This window comes from Strix aluco, chromosome 13, assembly GCF_031877795.1.
Source record: "Strix aluco isolate bStrAlu1 chromosome 13, bStrAlu1.hap1, whole genome shotgun sequence".
In the NCBI taxonomy this organism is placed as follows: Eukaryota; Metazoa; Chordata; class Aves; order Strigiformes; family Strigidae; genus Strix; species Strix aluco.
Window position 1 is genome coordinate 3,488,370 of NC_133943.1, and position 19,047 is coordinate 3,507,416.

The window sequence follows — 19,047 nt, forward strand, 5'->3', positions numbered from 1 at the left end:
CCTGGGGAGGCTCCAGCTGACGCACTTCCCTCCTCCATCACTGCATCATCCTCGGAGGTTTCATGCTGAGGGGCTCAGTGGGCTGTGGACCACTTGGGATGTCTTTCCTTTTTCATCTTTTCCCTTGGTTATGGACAACAGGCTTGGGGTTAGAAGTTCACTGTCACGTGCCTTCTTTGTGCAGTTTCTTCATTTCTGACCTCCTCCTGATACTTGAAATGATGAGAATATGGCCCGAATGTGTCCCAGCATCCCCAACTCTGAATTAACTCTGGAGGATGCCAGCTCATGCTGTCAGATGGACACAGGGACATGGGGTCCTGCCTACGAAGAAGAAACCTCAAAAGTAAAGTTTAGTCGTTCTCTTAAGGAGACACATTTCATATTAATAATTATTCCTTATCAGACTAATGGAACGGAAACAAACTGCAGTGAGACAGGAGCTGTGCAGGCAGCGCGGTGCTGTGGTAGCCAAGAGCTGCAGCACTTGATCAGCCCTCCCTGATACGTGTGTTTCCAGACGGGGGAGGCACCTGCCATCGCTGCGTTGGCACGTTTCAAACCTTTTGACTGAGCGCCAGCGAGCGTGTGGAGCACGCCGTTAGGTCTTTGTATCTTAATTAACTTGATCTTCATCATCAGTGACGTGGTGAGAAGCAAGGAGTTGCTCTGTAAATTCCAGTTCCTGTTACACGAAAGCAAAGGTGGTTTAACGGCGCAGCGTTAGGAAGGGCTGAACGTGGAGCTTTTGCCAGCAATGCCGTTTTCATCAGTGACCCCATGAAGCTCCCTGCGATCTCTGCATCACCAGGGTCTGGGCAAAGCCAGGACCTGAGGGTCTAAACACACATCCAGGTTTTGGGGGGTTCAGCAGGCGGCTGCATGACTGGGGAGAGTCACTCATCTCCCATCTCTGAGCATCAGGTTCAGTAAAAGATGTTTTTCCACGAGAGAGCCACTGTAAAGCGGCAGAGGCTGCAGCCACGCGTCGGGGCAGGCTGGCCTGGGCTCGGTCCTGCACGCGGCGGCTCGGCTCTCGGCGGACGGTATCGTGTGTACCACATTATAGATAACCCAGAGAGATTTCTCCAGTCACCATCAGCATCCTTATCGGACTAAGTGCATCTCAGTGGCTGTCAATACAGTAAATGACCTGATTGGGCCACTCCTTTGATACGTACACAGAGCATTAATCTTTGCACTTCGATACGTACACAGAAGATTAATCTTTGCACTTTTATGCCAGGCTAAAAATAGCGGCTCCTTTCTCCCGCTGGCCCTGTGTCAGACCATCACCTCTCGCAGCCGGCTGTTTGGCCAGCAGCTTGTGTAACTCGGCTTCATGAAGGCTTTCAGTGCCATCCCCGTGCCGGCTCAGGCAGCTCTTTCCAACAGGAACGTTCATTGCAGTTGGAGGATTTATTTTTTTTTTTCTCAGCAGCTTTGAGGTTCCTCCTGTAAGACCGCTGTGTCCAGCCTGCCTGCTGATGCACCAAGGGCGCTGTGCAAAGTTGAGCTGGACCTGGGCTCGTGGGACGGGGAGGTTCAGTCCTTCTTGGACCAACACACGTTGCACCAGTGACTCCTGTATATTTTAGGAGGTTGGGAGTTCCTTAGATGACAGTCCTGAAGCCTGACCAGAGCATGCCTAGTTTCAGTGTTATTACTGCTGTCTGCATTAAATACAGACATTACTGAATCCCTAAGCCCCGTCCTAGATTACAGTGAGCTCGTTTTAAAATCTGGGGACTGAGAGTTGTCTTTTCATGGGGTTATTTTCAGATCCTGGACTGAAATTTGGAGATATCCTCAGGGCATTGGGACACATCTTTATTTTCAATTTTCTGGTGGGGAAAGTAAGGCAAAAGAGGCAGAAGGAACCCCTTGATGCTTCCGTCTCCGAGCAATCAAATAATTGCTTCTCCCACTGGTGGCTCTGGAAGTGCCTCCAATGGTTGTGACTGCCAAGGGCAGCAATTAAACTACTTGTCGGGGTCTGGAAAAACTCGAGGTTCATTTTCCTGCCCTGCTACAGATTTCATTCCCGACCATGGGACAGGTAGGGTCCTGTTCCTGAGGGCAGCTGCGCACAGATTTCTTCCCTTGGTGCTTACAAACCTTGGAGCGTCTGGTACCAGGTTTGAGCTGGTTACGTGATGGACACGATGGCTTTGCCCCAGACACATCTCAGAGCATGAGGCACTCGATGCTCTGACATTGACTTACATATTGGGAGGGAAGGCAGATAAAAGTCTTGCAGGGGCCAACGGGCTTCCCAGCTGGTGCTGCTTCAAGAGCAGGGCTGGATCTCAGGCTTTGGATGGCAGAAAAGCTGCTTGGAAGGGGGTGACGTGCTGCAGCGGGTTGCTGTTTGCTTATTTGTTTCTTTGCAGTGTCTTCCTGTGTTGACATTTGTGCAGGGAGGTGGTGTTTCGGGGAGGAAATGTGAGCTGTGCAAATACTGCAGCGAGCTCCAGCTCCTAACTTCGCAGAGATCTGTCAGCTGGCACCACAGGCTGCTTTTCATTTCCAGCTCGTCCTCTGCTTGCATGTCATTACGCGCGACACTGTTGACGTGTGCGTGGCAAGTGTCATGCATGTTGCCTCAGAGTTGCCAAGAAAAGGCAGAAGAGCTGACAGCGAGCGCCTGTTCGCTTTCTGTGCAGGGGGTTTGCAGCAGATGAGGCAGCTCCCTCTCCCCATCCCTGTGGTTGTGACTAGAGAGCGCTCAGAACAAATCTCACAGACCACAGTGGGACATTCTCCATTGCTGAGGCTGCCGAAGCGCTGCCCAGCACGGGGTGAACGTGGCAGTAAAGGCTGTGGCACGCCGGAGGCATCCCACGGCGGCGGGCAGCCTGCCTGCAACGTGGGGCTCGGTCACAGGGGCTTGGCTGGAGGGTATTTTAAATCAGGGTCATTCTGCCTGCAAAGGGTCCTCTGGGGAGTGGATACCTGCATGGAGTGGGTCGGGCATCTTGTCTGAGCAGCCCAAGACCGGGATGTGATCTCAGTTGTGCCCCAGTAAATCAGCAGTAGTTGCTTCTGAGGAGTTAATGGCTGGAGGAGTCGCTGTTGCTATCAGTATTTGGACCATCATATCCACTGGACCTAATTTTTTCATGTAAAGACTTAATTTCTGTAGAAAACTATTGCTGAAGGTAAAGGAAGGTTGCCACAGACCTGTGCTGGGACTGTCGCTCAGCGCGAGCCCATCAGTTGACTTTGGTGGTGTGGGGCTGGAAGTGGAGAGTCCAGCCAAGACTGCCTGCATTGTTGGGAAGACAGCAGCAAGCAGAGCTGGGCGACTTCTGGATGCCAAACTGTAACTCATTTTTCCTGCTGTCAGGTCCTGGGCCAGGCAAGAGGGGAAGCACTGGCAGAACTGGGGCTTCCTCAGCCCTCAGAGACCTCCAGAAGGACTTGACAGACACCTCTGCTCCCGCCGAGCGCTTCGGGCAGGGCGCAGCAGGGAGAAGGTGCTGGCTGAGCTCATGTTTCCAAATGTAACTAGAGCAGAGCATTGCACTTAAATTCATCCACTGGGCCAAGAGTCTCATATTCACAGGGCGCAGAGCACGTGGTGGTGCCAGACCCAGCGCCGGCATGCCACTCTCCTGCCCGGCGGGTGGAAGGAGCTGTGGGTCAGCAGCGTGGCTGAGATGGCAGTGTGGTGAGCAGAAACCCTTGCCTTAGCCCTGTCTAATCCCATGGCTCGGGTGCATCCTGCCTTTTGGGGGGTGTGGGATGCCCCTCGCGGCCATGGAGCGGGGATGGGTTGATGCCATGGTCCCCCCTCGCTGACAGGACCACTGGTCCCAGGCAAGAGCATCACTCTTCATAACAGCCCCGCTGCTGTGTTTGCATGTGCTTTCCACATCAGATTTCCCAGTTTCACAGGCAGGACAGTGTATTTCTCCCGAACAGGCTATTTCTGCTCTGATGTACTCCTGCATGAGCCTCTTTGTGAGCTCCCATGGGGAGAAACAGCCTTCTAATGTCAGGGGGAGCAACATGAGGTTGATGCCAGCAGCTGTAGCTGTAGGTCGAGTTATTTGTCTCAGGAATCCAAACACGTAGGAGGTAAGGCAAGGTGGGGAGGAAGAAAAGAGCCACGCAAAGTGGAAAAGTGGCTTAATTTCTCATGGTGTGAGGGGGAATTGGAGAACTGTTGAAGAGCAGGCCTGTTCCTGCGGAGAGCCCGGCGCAGAGCCGCCCGCTCAGTGCTTCCCCAGGGCTGCTCTGCAGCGTGGAGCCGTGCAGGGCATGGGCTGGTTTGTACCAAAAAGCATCAGTGGGTGTTAAGGAAGAATGAGATGCAGTGGTAAAGCCTGCGTGCGGCACTGATACCAGTTTTATTTCTGAAGGGATTGGTGTTACATGACCCATCTGCAGGGAAGAATACACTGAGGCAGATGGAGGCACAGGCCAAAAAACAAATTCCTGATTCCCAGACTGCTCGTTCCCCTCCTGATGGCAGCCCAAGGCTGGTGGCCATGGCACTGTGTAGGAAGCCAGCCCAGTGGGAGCAGGAGCCGTGCCGCTGCGAGCTGGCCTTCAGCAGTGGGATGCCCGAGCCGTTCCACCATGCTCCTGCTTCCCCGTGCTGCTTTTCTCTGGGACACTAGGAAAAGCACAAACTCTGGGTTTGAGCTTCCGGGAAGGGGAGCTGGCAGCCAGGCTGTGCTCAGCGTTTTCTGAAAATCAGCTTGTTTTGATGCATCCCAATGCAAACCATCACATAAGGTGCCCAGACCAGCAGCCTCTGGGAAAGTGCTTGTGTCCCAGTTGTGGTCCTCAGAGCATTCAAGGCACAGGAGACAACACCGAGGGCACAAAACCACTTTGATTTTGCTGGGCTTGCTTTCGTTCTTAGAGCCAGGTTTGTACACAGTGTGGCCGCACCCTCCACGGCAAGAAACAAGATACTTTTGTGAGTTGTAGCTCTTTCTCAACCTCTCCTTCTTTTCTTCCAGGATCATACCCCAGCTGGAGAACTCGCCTTCACAGGTTTCACCGAGTAGCCTGCCCGGCTCCGAGATTTCGGAAGCTACGAGGACTTACTTGCAAGGAGTGAGCCGCTATGACCTGGATGAGCTCGATGCTTGCTGGTTGGAACTTGTTAATATGGAGCTCAAGGAGATGGGTGAGTATTGCTGTTGTTTTTCTCCTTGCATGGGCATCCCAGAGTGGGCATTCAGGCTTTTTAAGTGATCATGTGGAACAGAAGGCCTTGAAGAAGAAATCTTCATTAAGGCTCTCCAGAAGAGATTGCTGTAGCTCAGGATCTTGGGTGTGTCTTAATGCTTCTCACTCACACAGGGGTTTTGGGATGTGGTACAAGAGTGGGGCAAGTCAGATGTGGTAGGAACAGTGCAGCATGCCCCATGGAGTGGGGGTCTGATTTGCAGAAGACCTGGTAGATTCAGATCACTCATGTCCATGCTGTGATGGCATGACCATCATCATCTCCTGTACTGATCCCTGCAGGAGGAGGTGTTGGTCAAGATGGGTGTGTTGAGTCTGACTCCTCTTCCTTGGACTGGCTACATCTGAAAGCATTTCTCCAACATTTTTCCAACCATAGCCAGCTGGGCAGATGGAGTCAGAAGAAAGCGGATTTCCTAGTCAAAATGTGTGATTCTCAGAAATGCTGGTCCTGGGTTGTCTCTCCTTTCCCAGGTGTCTCTAAATATCACAGCATAACGTTGCCTGCATCACTGCTGTTATATCACTGCACATTCTTAAAATCCATTAGTGCATTTCGGTTGAGTGCAAGTACCTGGACTTGGAATTTGACCATTGGCACTAGTGCTTAGCATGGTCTGCTGGGCAGATTTGTTGGCACAGGCACATGGGCGTGTAGTCTTGCCAGACTGTGGAGGGATTTTCCAGTCCTTGTTAGGTAAGGGTTGCTGTGTTGTGGCTGCTGCTACGCAGGTAAGAATAACAGCACAATAAAACATTCACCTTGTGAGGTCAGTGAAAGCTGAAGCGTGCCTACATGAAGCATTACTCCCCATTACAAAGGTCTTTCAAGGGTGGCACAAAGTATGCTATCAAGTGCTTGAGCAGATGGGATCGTGCACTGCTGAACAGGAAGGTTGTGCTGAGTCTCACAGCCTGCTGGCTGAGGGCTGCAGCGAGATTCAGTAAGACTGCAGTAAAATTTAGTTCAGTTGCACGGAGCATAAACGACCTCAGAAGTTGGCCACCACATTGGCTGGTCTTGGTTGCAGAAGATCTCTGTTCTTCTGATGTACTCAGGATTTACAACCAAATTTTGTTACCATGATCTCCGGGACCTTGAAAAAGTTGTAGAGGCTGCTTTTAGAGTTTGGCTAATTATTTATTTTATGTCCTGTATATTGGATTTCCCATAATCTCACTGTTGGGGAGCCCATAGTATCGCTAGCAAATCGCAGCCAGCTTTGCCCTCATTAATTGGTCCTGTATTAGCAGCCTCAGCTCTGTCATTAGCACACCCAGGTTTTGAGATACTGGCAGCTACAGTCAAGTCCTTGGGCAGAGCAGGGGTTGCTCCTGGGCAAAGCCGAGTGGCTCAGTCCTGCTCAGGTACCTGGTAGAGGATCCACTCTTCATTACTGCATCAAGAAACCAGCTTGTACCACCCTGGACATCCTTCTGACTCCACTGTGCTTTCACTGTATCTCCTGCTGCATTTCCCTCGCCGTCTCCATGGCTGGGTGGCTGTCAGAGGTGTCTCTGGGCTCCAGAGAAGGGTCGTCTCTATTTCCACTTTCCCCTTGCATGTATTTCGTAAGTCTGTAGAAAGGCAGCGGGCAGAGATTTGGCTTCTCTAGCTCAGCTGCGTTAAATTTGGTTCACTTTATTATTTCTTCAAAGTATTAGGTTACAAATGCAATGACTTAAATGGCTTTCAGATGTGGAGCTCCCATGCTGGTGGATAACTGGGAGGTTGAGATGGGACGGGTGCCGTCGGGGCAGGGATGCCCCTGCCCCACACCAGACGGGAGCTGGCTGTCCCCACGTCACCTTCGGGCTGGTGTGTGCCAAACTGAAGTGGTTTTGGGGGGATAGAAGCAGCTTCGGGGAGCGTGTTGGGTTTAGGAGGGGAGCTTGAGCATGGTCACACCTGGTAGCCCTGCTTCTTGCAGGTGCTCTGGGTGGGCTGGCATCACCCCGAATCCAGTGTCGGGCACAGGCAATGCTTTGCCGCTGACACTCTGTGCAGTTTTGAGCAAGCTGCATTTTTCTTCCTCTGGCTCCTTGTCATTTATCAGCCAACCAGCTTTTATAAGGATGGTCCTTAGGAGATGTTTTGTACAGCACCAAGCTGGATGGGACCATGGTCTCTGATGAAGCCTCTGAGCCCTCCTGCCGTAACCAGCGATAGATGGTAATAATGAACCCGTGGGATTTCAGCAGTGGTAGTGCAAAGAGCCTCACTGTCCATCAGCTGATTCTCCAGCCCATTTCTGTTGCTGAAAGAGCACTGTAATTACTGGCTGAGCCTTAAATATGCTGGGGAGAGAGTAGCTTTGAAAACCAGTGTTTGGTGTGTGAAACCCACTGCGGATATGGCTTCAGCCTGGAGGATTCTGGTATCTCACCCCATCCCCCAGCCCTCCCAGCTTCTCCAGCAGTGTGAGGGCTAGTGCATTTTTTCCAGTGACTTGAAAGGGAAAACATATGGCACTGATTAATAACCCATCCCCGGTGCTGCGGGGAGCTGGGGGTCTGGCAGGTAGGGAGCAGGATGCTGGTGCTTGTGGCTGTGGGACCACGGTCACATCACCCACGCTGGCTGGGATGGGTGCTGCCCGGGGGACTGGAGCGCTGTGGGGGGCTGTGGGGCATCAGGGCTGCTCAGGTGTTGGGCTTTTTGAGGGGTGGGGGATGCATTTTCCTGCCCGTGGAAGTGATGGGGTTTGGGTGCACGTAGAGGAAAGCTGTTGCAGCAAATCTATCGCTGCTCACCTCCTGGGCTGTGCCGGAGCAGAGGCTCTGCTCCCTCTGCTTCCCAGATGGGAGAAGCCATGCAGCCGGGCGCAGTGGGGGGGTGGGATTTTGGTGCCCTTCAGCACCCAACGCAGAAGCTTGCCGCCTGCCTAGGTTGGTCTGAAGGCACTCCATAAATAGCGCTTTCTCCCGGAAGCCCTTGACATTAATGACATACTGAGATTTCCAAACCAGCTTTGCTAATCTCTGAGATCATTAACGTGACTTAACTGGAGAATTGCAGCCTCTCCTATTCAGAGAAGTCAGGAGTTATCTCCCGGCGTCCAGAGATATGCAGAAGTTTAAATTCCTCCTGGGTGTTTAGCTGAACTGTTGTCACTGGGCAGTCCAAGGGCACAATGTGTCATTCCCAAAATATTTAATGACAAAGAAGGAGCCTGATCTCTGACTGGCTCTTGAGGAGCCGCGGGGAGGAGAGCTGGAAAACACCTATGAGATCATCCATCTCGCTTTGCCGTTAGCGCTGCGTTGATCCACGTAGCACATAGCACATGCCTTTTCCAGTCCTTTTTAGGTCACCCCAGGGATGGAATTTTATCACCGAGATCAGATAAACCTCCAGATAGCTCCAGCTCTCTGCGCTCTGCCGGCTCCTCTCCCGGTTAGGTGGAATTGCTCTGAAAAGCAAAGTTCTATGCATAAAACAGCTTTAAATAGTTTTAAACCCCCACCCTGTAAGGTGCCTCAATAGGTGTTACTGTAGTCAGTAGAAATGTACTGTTTAAAGAACTTCCGTGCACTAGAGATGAAATCAATATTTAAGCATGCCTAAATGTTTTATTTGTTGCTGCTGCAATATGAGATAGTAAAAAAAAGTGGGTCTGAAGGAGTCTGAATGAAACCCTGAACCAGATTTATGTACATGCCACTCCAGGCAGCACAGGCCTTTCCTTTTAGAGAGGAGCTGCGCTGTAAGTCTTTGTTTTTATATTAACATTTTATGCTGTATTTTGTGATCAGCTATTGTAAGAGAGGGGTGAGAGAGACTTCAAAGACCAAGGCTGAAAGATCTCTTTGCGGTGATTGGCACTTCATAAACACACGGAAAATCCTCAAGAAATTGCTAAAAATGTTGCCGGAATCAATTTTGCTGAAGGCAGAGTCGAAGTTTCTAAGTATTCCCTTGACTTAATCCATATGGTGTATGCTGCTCACATATGCCCACCACAGTTTCTATCTTGGGAGCTGGAGGTGTTCCTGGTATTTTATGGCAGGAACATGCAAAGGTCACATGTATTGCTTTTGAAGCTCCGGGGGGAATTCATCACTGCATACTTGAGATATGTCTGTGTACTAATGAGATGATACCTCCCTCGGCAGAGGTGAGACTGGTCAAGTAGACGTGGAATAAACCGAAGTCAGTGGAGTAACCCCGGGGAAGATGTGCTCAATGGAGCAGAGGCTGCTGTTAAATTTATGCCTTGGAGAGCAGCTGCTTGCCTTCCTGGCTGCGCTGGGAGTCCCTGTCCGAGGCTACCCCTATCCCACTGTGTCCTTTTAGGATTCGGGGAGCCCCTTTTTCCCCCCGAGGCAGCACGTTGGCACTCCCCAGGCAGAGCTGTCCCCACGCAGCTGCCACCCACCCAGGGGTGCCCATCACCATAGCCAGGCTCCATCCACTGTGCAGGGTCCCCCCCTTATTGTCATTTGAAGCTCTTCCATTATTTTAACGACTCTGGGCACCATTCCCCCGCTCCGTGCTGTGGTGGCAGCAGAGGTGCAGCCCCATTCCCCACCGGTGCAGCCGGACTGAGGGAACCCTGGACGGGGCTGCTGCCTGCTGATGCGGAGGATCCAGGGGCTGCCATCCCCCGCGGGATGCTCCCCAGCCCCGGCTGGCAGGAGGATGTACAGAGTCTGTCCTTTTTGTAGTGGGATCCGTTGCCTTTAACCACCAGCTCGGCTTCCCCCTTCCAAGAGTCTCCCCCCCCGGCCCCCAGCCATAGGGGACCGCTCGCAGCGATGGCCCTGCCACCCCCTTCCCTGCCGTGCCCCCGCACCCAGGCTCACCCTGCGTGCCGCTCATCGCTTGAGAAAGCTTAGCCCATTAATAATTCAGGGTCTGTTTGTTTGGATTTTGTTGTTGTTGTTGTTTTGAAGAAATCCTGCCAGTTTGGAGCTGTTTTATAACATGTCTGTGCTGCAGCCCACAACAAACAGCCGCGCGTAGCCTGAAATCTTTGTTCTCTGCCGAGATCATAAGCTCATTGCACGAGTTATCGTTTCAGCAGCAGACCGGTTTGGTGCGTGGCTAGATGAACCAACAAATCCTCCTCTACTTGGTGGTATGTTACAAGCAAGAGATGTATTTAATAGAGGGACTGATGTACAGCGTAGAAGTATCTTGGGAACAGATTTAGGGCTGGAAGCTGTTCTCAATTCCATCGCCGTTGATCTGGATTAACGCCGTTGGTACCGATGGGAGGAGGACTCACCTGAGCTGCCCGTAGGCAGGTGCCATGCTCAAGCTTGCTGGCAGGCTGTTGCTCTTAATGTAGGGGTCCGTACCCAGAGTTAATGCGAGGGCAGAACTCACCTTGTAAATAGGCAAGTCAGCGACCCCAGGGGTTAATGAGGCACAGAAATGATGGCAACCAGAAAGGATGGAGGTGAGAGCCCGCTGTGGCTGGCCTGTGGAGCGTTGCTGAGCAACACGGTGGGCGTCTTGGAGAGCTGGAGGTGGGTGCACAGGGCTTCTGCTCTTCTCCTGGGTGAACAGCATCGCCTCCCTGACCACCTCCACCGATTCTGGACAGGGTGCTCCTGAAGCAGCGGGAGCCACCGTGCCCCTGCCCGGGTGAAAACGGGTGAGATGTGGCCATTTGCTGGGGTGTTGCAGCATGGGGCGGCTGAAGGGAAACAGGGGAGGAAGAATAATAATTCAGGCTTAAATAATCCAGGCTAATTTTGTGTGAAGGTAGCCTCTGCCTTTAGGCTTATCTTTAAGCAAGGAAATCCAGAAATATTTTCAGGTGACAGTTCCTTAAGTTGTTGGCAAACATGAAAACACCGTGAGCCTCTGGAAAAGAAAGCTAAGCTTATTTAACTCCTTACAGAAACAGATATTACAGGAAAGCCGTGTTAGCGTATAGATTAGCAGGGTTGGAAATCAGCAGGAGAAGCTTTAGCCATTCTACCTCCACGTTTTTCAGCACAATCAGTTTTTATGTCAAGTTGTCGTTTTGCTATTTCCATAAATTCCTCGCAGTAATTGCAGTAGTTTCTGGCAATATTCAGAGTTTTGCTGCTGGATGGAGTGAGGAGGCTTTCATCAGAAGTGCTCCAGGACAGCTCTGTCAGTGCCGAGCATCGCTGGAGAGAAACAGCAGCTTATAAAGCGGCTTCTAAAACATTTTGTCATCATCTTAAATTTGAGCAATAATTGATGTCGGTGGGTGGCAGAAAGGGTGATAATTGGTTCCTGTAAATCTTTTAAGTGCATTAGCAGGCTTTGTTTGTAACAAAATATCTAGAAGTTTCAGTGTGGATGCTCAGCTCACGCAGGTTGCGTGTCACTGTTCGTTTTGTTGGTCGGGCTTTACGTTAAGGGTCTGATATAAATAATATTGATCCATGATTACTGTACAATTGCTGCATCTCCCAAGCATTGTGTGCCTGCATGTGACGGGTTAGAGGTGGTTGGGACAGTCCCAGATGTTCTGGTGTGGTGTTCGGGTGGTCGTCTGTCATCCCCTGACCTTCCCAAAGGATGCTTGGGACAGGACCTGGGATGCCCAGGGGAGCAACCGGCCCGGGGCAGGGGTGGCTGGTGTCCCCACAGGTGCCTTGAGTGTGTGGGTGCTCAGCTCCCAGCCTTATTCAGAGGCAAAACGTGCTTCTCCCACAGCATCCTGCACAGTGGTGCCTAAACTCAGTTTTAGCATCTAGCCAGTGCTTTTTATCTTCGGATTGCTTTCATTCTCCCGGCCTCCAAGAGGGGCAGGATCCTCAGCACAGCTTTGCAGAGGCAGAAGCCGAAGCAGGCAGGTTTGAAGTGACTGGCCCAGGGTGGGCTGGAGGGACATGAGCTGGAAGGAGGTGTCAGGAGGGAGCCTGTGGGCCCCATGCCGTGTGTGAACACCCCTATCCCATCAGGGAGCTGGCATCCTTTCACTCTCAGTTTTTCAGAGATACTAAGAGACAAGCCTACATCATCTCACAAGTGCTTTCCTTTTTTTTTTTTGTTATTTTAAAAACCCAATAGTTTTGCTTGTTTATATGTATTTTTACTCAAAAATAGACTCTAAGGTTTATAGCTTGTGAATCAGCTAATGGCACAGCCAGCAGTCCTGATGACTCTTTGTTCATGAGCTGTTTTATCTCCAGGTATCCTCCACAGGGTAAAAGGATTTATTGTTTCAGTAAATTGATTTTAGTGGAGCACAGTTTAGTCAGAAATAGGTCTCTGTTTTGTGAAAGGTGGCTCTCCAGCTGTTTTTTTTCTCCCTGCGCAGTGAGTCGGCTCACACCACGATAAGGAGTAGCTGAGAATTCATTTAGCAGAAGAATATTGCTCCTTCATGCCACATAAATTACGATATTACAGAAATAATTATAACGGAGAGCGGCGTTGTGTAAAGGAATGTGCCTAGTGGTTCTCCCAGACCCAGTGCTGTGGCTTCGGCGCCAGCCCAGTGATCCCAGCTCCTTTGGGATAAAATATCTAAATTCTGTGTTTCAGGCGATGTACGGGCAGCTGCTGTGAGGTCTGGGGGAGCTGGGGTGCATGGGGTCAGGGCCGGACCCCTCAGGAGCCCCCTGGGAATAACGGGGATGCTGGGTGGCTGCGGAGCTGCAGGGATCACGGCAGACCCTGAGATACAGGGAAGAGTTTTCTGCTGGGAGCAAAGTTCAAACAAAAGGCCGGGTTCCTACATGTTTTCCCTTCCTGAATCAGATCTGGAGACCTCCTGCAGTGCATCATCGACTGGCATCTCTTCTCCTCCTCCAATTTCCAAAGCAAAGTCTCCCTTCTCCTCCGGGGATGCTTCCTTTGGCTGGGCACGCACTGCCCACCAGCATCCTGCTCTGGGCCGAGAGAGGATAGCCCTCCTCCGGCTGGGATGCAGTGGGAGGCAGCACTCTGGGGGTGACAGTCCTTCCCACCGCGGGGACAACGTTGGGGCGTCCCATCAAAACCAGCCATCGTTAACACACTCGGTGTTAATGGGGTGAGGATGCGGGTGGCCTCCTGGAAGGGGTGATGGGACATGGAGCCTTTTATCCCTGTGTTAGTGCTTTGAACGTGGCTCCAAATCGCTGTCATTATATTGGTGTGAGATTAAATTCTCGCTTCTGCCTATGTCCCTCTGGACAGGAGCTGTGGAGAAGCGTGCACTACACTGCCCTTCTCCGCGAAGACTCAGAAAAACTTCATTTTCTCCCCGCCTTTCATACAAGACCCTGACATACCTTAAGCAGGTAAAAATACCTTTCTCTTGGTCAGCAGGTAGAGTCCACAGTCCTGGTGATGGTTTCAAATGTGACTTATCCCCTGGACATCACTGCATTTATTCATTGTAGCCGAGATCAGTATCTGGGTCTTTGCTTTTCCTTCCCCAGTGACAGTAACAGTGTCACTTGTACATGTACACAGGGAGTGTTTTGGTGGAGTATTTTTTTGGTTGTGCTGTTTAGCTGGCCACGATCAATACAGATAGCATTTTCTCAGCCAAAAAGATGACAATTTTATGAATGGAGTTAATAGCACAAACTTTATATGATGCAGAAGGAGATAAATGGAGCACAAACGGAAAAAGCACTTCACCCCCAGGCCCCATTGTTTAGTGTTTCATAAACGATTAATCGCTTCATCCCCATCAAGTGCAATTGTCAATTCAATAAGCTCCGAGGTATTCTGAATGGTGCTTGGCAAACGAATTCCTAATGTAATTACATCTAAATGGAGTGTGAGAGCGTGCGCGCGTGTGTGCGTGCGGGAGGGAGAGATCTGTGTTTTCTGATGTAACGGTATAACAGCTACACTGCACGTAGGGTGATAAGGAGCCCTGCTGGGGTGCTGGTCTTACTCCGGCACAAGAGTTTTGGGATCGACGGGGATTTTCTCCCCAGGGTTAAGCTGGTGATGCCGGGGCATCGCTGTGGATGGAAAATGCAGGAGATGGGATGGGAGCTCTTGCCTTCCACTTGAGGTGACACGAAGCGGTGGCGATGCCGGTGCGATCCCGGCGATGCCAGCGCGATCCCGACCCTGCGGGCAGGTCAGGGCCATGATTCCTGTGGAAATCCCCCTCCCTTTCCTTCCTCACGCTGCCTGCAGCTGCCTGCTCTCTGCCTGCCCTCTACCCTGAGCACAGGGCGGCTCTAGAAAGTGCGTGGGGAAAAGCACCAGGGACACTTTAATGATCATTTTGCCTTCCAGAAGAGCAGAGAGAGCAGAGCCTGAAATGTCGGGAGAAAAGGAGTATCTCCAGGCTGACATCCCAGTGCCCAGGATCATAGTCACAGATGCAGACTTTAAACACTGACCAAGAGGAGAATACTCTTGCTGGGCTTGTTTAATGCTCACATAAAAGTCATGGTTTGTGGCTCTCCATAGAGCAAGTGCAACTCGGGTGGTGTGTTTATAAAGGGACACCATTAAGGCAAAAATAATGCTCTGGCTTTGTCTGTAACTCAATCCCTGCCCTGTTGCATCCAACCAGCACAATGCCAAGAGCGAGCCGGCGGCTTCATCCTGGCTCGGGCGTGCGGGGCTCGCTGTGCCGCTGTGCCAGCACAGGATGCTTCACATCGCTGAGCTCCAGCACCCCCGGGCAGCCTGTGCCAGCCTGGGGCTCTGCAGAGATCCCGCGCCCATCGCCGGGGCTGCTCCGTAATAAAACAGGTATTGTCAGGTTCCTCGGCGTGTTGCGGCACAGCAGCCCCAGCGCTTGAAAGGGCTGTGATAGGGAACAGTGTTGTCTGTCTTAGATGGTATCTCAGACTCGACACAGACATGTAAAATGCCAGGCTAGATGTTTGCAGAGACTTGTCAAGCCAAGGGAAACTGTGCCAACGTGAAACATTGGGGAAGAGCTTAAAAAGACAGACAATGGTGTGTTTGCTTGCCGAGCTCGCCTACGGGTTGCTTTCCCCCTTGACAGAGTTTTTTCAGCCGGTCCATGGCCGTCGGGGAAAGGTGCAGCCCCTGCCAGCCCCATCCAGCCAGAGGTGCTGGGGGGGATGCCCAGGTCCCCCACGGCCCCGTCCCTCCCCAGCCCTGGGGACCTCTCAGGGCCCCAGAGCTCGGCCTGAGACAGGGACATCACACTGTGGCACCAGAGATGTCCAGGATGGCAGATTTCTTACTGAACATTTAATTAATAAATGCTTCATATGAATACTTCCTCAAACCTTTTTTTCCCCTTCTCTGCTCATAAATGAGATATTTTCTCCCGTTGCCTTGCAACAAGAAAGGTGGACAGCAGCACGGGTCAGGCTCCTCTGCTGTCTGGAGCTTTCTGGAGCATCCTGGCCGTCATCAGGGATAATATATGTAAATGAAATGCAAAGAGAAAATGTTTTTTATTGCATCCTGCTCATATCTCCATCCCTATCTCTCTGCCTTCCCTGGTGATGAAATAGTGCTCATGGGAAGATGGGGTGCGGTGGGGGCTTAACTCTGCCTCTTATCCCTCACGGAGAGCCTCACTCCTGCTGCTGACAGATTTTTTTCCTTTCTTTTTTCCATACCTGGAGTGACGTCATGTTGCGTTTGTGGCACTGGGATCTCTGTGTGCAGGTGAGAGGCAGCATTTTTGGGAGCAGAATTCAGCATGGCACCGTTTTGGTGCTGCCGAGCTCCTGGCAGCAGCATCCCCTCTGTAACAGTGGCTGGGTAGCCCGCTGCTGGAGGTTGCTGCTCTGAAAAAGCCTCTCCTGGTTATTGGCCTTGTATTCTTGGTTGTCACTCTGGAGAAACCTCTGGTAAAGCACCTCTGCCACTTTTATTCGCTAAAGAACCTGGTACAAGGGGAGTAAAAGTCAACACAGCCAATCTGAGCCCACCCCCACCCGGGTCTGACCTTCTGGTTCCACTAAACCCAACCAGGAAAAAAAATACTGTATTTGTCCTTAATTTCAGCCTTTGGCTTCAGTTTTACAGTTCCATTTAATTGGCCTTAAAAGGGTCAATTTTCAGTCTTAACAATTAAAGCATTGACTTTGTGTTGCCAAAGCTTGTCTGAGCCCTTGCTGCAGAAAGCATCTTTGCAAAACTTGTCTCCTTGAACATTTAAACTGTCAGACCTAATTATCCGCATTGCTTCAGCTGAATGGGTTTCTTTCCTCTCAGCCAGCAGCAATATTTTGTTACTGTCTATGAAACATAAACTGCATCCTGAGTTAGAAGCAGCCGTTTTCTGAATCGCCGCTCTTACCGTCACCGTGGATTTGCCTCTTGAGTTGCAATCTAAAATGCTCAGCCCTTTGCAAAACATTCCCCGAAGGCGATTGGGCTCCCGCGCCGGAGCTGCATCAGTGTCCTCCTCTGCCTTCTGCCTTACAGAAAAGCCCGAGCTGGACGAGATCACCCTGGAGCGAGTGCTGGAGGAGCTGGAGACCATGTGCTATGAGAACATGAACATCGCCATCGAAACGGAGGAGGGCTTGGGCATCGAGTATGACGAGGACGTGGTGTGCGATGTCTGCCGCTCGCCGGAGGGGGAGGACGGCAACGAGATGGTGTTCTGCGACAAGTGCAACGTCTGCGTGCACCAGGTGAGCCCCCGCCGCGGGGGGAGAGCGGCAGGTTTTGGCTGGCTGCACGTCACGCTCCTCAACCCTCCTCTGGGTTCTACCCATCCCCACTGTCCCCTGAGCTGCCCTAGACCCCTGTTACGCTTTTCTGATGGATTCCCAGCACGTCTCCAGTGGAGCGAGGATAGCAGGTGGGGTCTTGGATAGCGGGTAGCAAACTGGCTTTTCTTACTTCCTAAGTGCCCAGAGAAATATTCAACCAGAGGTTGAAAACCACTTCCTGCGAGCTTGCTTTGCCCCCTCCTCCTTACTCTGTGATATTTTATTTTATGCCTCCTCTTCCATTAATGTGCTTATTCTTCTTTCTTTACCCCATCTTCCTTTGTTAAACAGCAGTGAGACCTTTAGCACCCAGGGGTGACCAGCATCATGTGTGGGACTGCTGGTGGGCTGGGAGGGATGTGGGTCCACAGCCCAGCGCTCGCCCTGCGCTCACTGGAGGGGAGGGGTGGGCTTGCACGGACCTCCAGCCTCCTCCACAGCATTTTACTGGGGGTAGTAGGACCTTCCAGCTCCACTAGCACTGTCTCACATCGCAGGGTTTCTGTCCCAGCTTCCCTGCTGTACAAGTGTAGGATTTCATTTTCTTTCGCTGCCTGGAGGAAAGTAATTTTATTTTTAGACTTGAATGCAAATGCTTCAAGCCCTTGCTGGGGGGGGTCTGTGGGCTCCTGCACTTGGGAGAACCTTGACAAGGAGAAAGCAGCTGTTGTGAGGGTCTCCTGGGTCCTGCGTGGGTCCAGGGAGGTTTTGCTGGTTGTGCTTCGAGGGGAAGCACCATGTAGTGCTGGGACAGCAGCAGCAGCTCCTGGGCTTCACTCTCTGTGTGAAGGGGTTTTGATTTTTTTCCTCTAAAGAGAGCCATTTGCTCATCTTTTGGGCATCTTTTCCATCAGCGCTTCCTGGAGGTGGGAGAGCGCTGGAGATATCTATAGTCGCGGGAGGTGGGTGTTTTGAATGGTTTCCATCAGTGAATCAGATTCCACAAAATACCAGGACGGTTCAGGGTTGGGGTTTGGGGTTTTTTTTTTTTTTTTGCCTTGGATTTTTTTTTTTTTAACAAGCCCAAGTGGCCATGTCGGGCTGTGAGCTGACACGTGCCGGCGAGCAGGGGCTCGGGGGAAGGCAGTCAGCGTGCGCAGGGCTGCCGGGGGCACGTACGGACCCCGCTGTGCCCACCACGGGCCGTGGCACCCTGTGGGCTCTGCTTTCTGCAGAAGGGGACACAGCAGGCTGGATTTCAAGACTGTTGAAAGAAAAGGGAGATTTTCCATTGTTTTCAGGGAGCAGAGTCCAACCCTAAGCCCGACACCAGCCCATAAACTGCCTGAGATTTAATCTCTGCCCCAATTTACACCCTAAGCCACAAAGTCCAGAAGCACAGTGCAGGGTGTTACGTGGCATCGTGTTTCTTATCTAACCTGCCCCATGCCTTTGCCAGCCCCACATCCAAAACCACCTGAAGTTGATGCTTTCCTGTGGATGTCTGGGTGCGGATGCCACAGGCTTCATGTATTCAGGCAGCGGCGGAGAGGAGCTGGGGTTCTGCAGAACATGGCCAGAGCCATACCTCGTCCTCCTGCATCCCAGTGGGACAGGGCAGGGGCAGGGTCATGCTCAGACACACATTGGTGGGTTATGGTGCTGGAAAGGATCGTTGTAATCATCTCATCTGCATAACACAAGCCATGAGGGTTGCTATTAATTAATTCCTATGAAGCGTAGCTTTTAGAAAACACATGCAATCTAAATTTTAAAATTTTCAGAGAGGAGGAATCTTACCCCCCGCTGCTAAATCGCTGTGGTTCATCGCTCTCGTGGTGACAACGTCGTGCTTCCCTTTAGCCACGGAACCATCTCCAGCCTCCAGCCACCGTGCTGTGGTCGTGTCATTACCAAATTCCCATTCCCTGGCCTGAGGACATGGCCAAGCCTTTCCTCTGTTACATGGACCACACCAAGCTTTTCCGTGGCTCAGCATCCTTCGTGGTTTTTTGGCATCCCTTTCTCGGTGATGTTGCACCCATGACAGGCACAGCGATAAAAATAGCTGCTCTTCTCCTGCTCAGCGTTACTCTGGCTCCATGTTCCCAGAGCATCTTCTGCCTGGTGCTGGACTGGGAGAGCATGTTTAGCTGATAACCCACCTCATTTCTAGAGCCACTCCTTGTCCAGGACAGAGGACCTGTAATATTTGCTCCTAGGAGCAGAATTGCACCTTCAGCTGCTCTAAAACCTGTAGGAATAAATAACTGAGAGCCAGGACTCTGCTAGCAGTGAGCA

The 19,047-nt window shown here is 51.6% G+C and overlaps 1 protein-coding gene across 4 annotated transcripts in view; it reads left to right on the forward strand.

Annotated features, from left to right (window-relative positions):
- The window catches only part of JADE2 (jade family PHD finger 2), an 83,544-nt gene that overhangs the window by 38,233 nt on the left and 26,264 nt on the right, over positions 1–19,047 (forward strand). For all 4 annotated transcript variants that reach the window (XM_074838577.1, XM_074838580.1, XM_074838579.1 and 1 more), the window contains exons 5-6: positions 4,977–5,146; positions 16,514–16,725. In XM_074838577.1, coding sequence (XP_074694678.1) covers positions 4,977–5,146; positions 16,514–16,725 — 382 coding nt within the window. The remainder of the gene's footprint in view (positions 1–4,976; positions 5,147–16,513; positions 16,726–19,047) is intronic.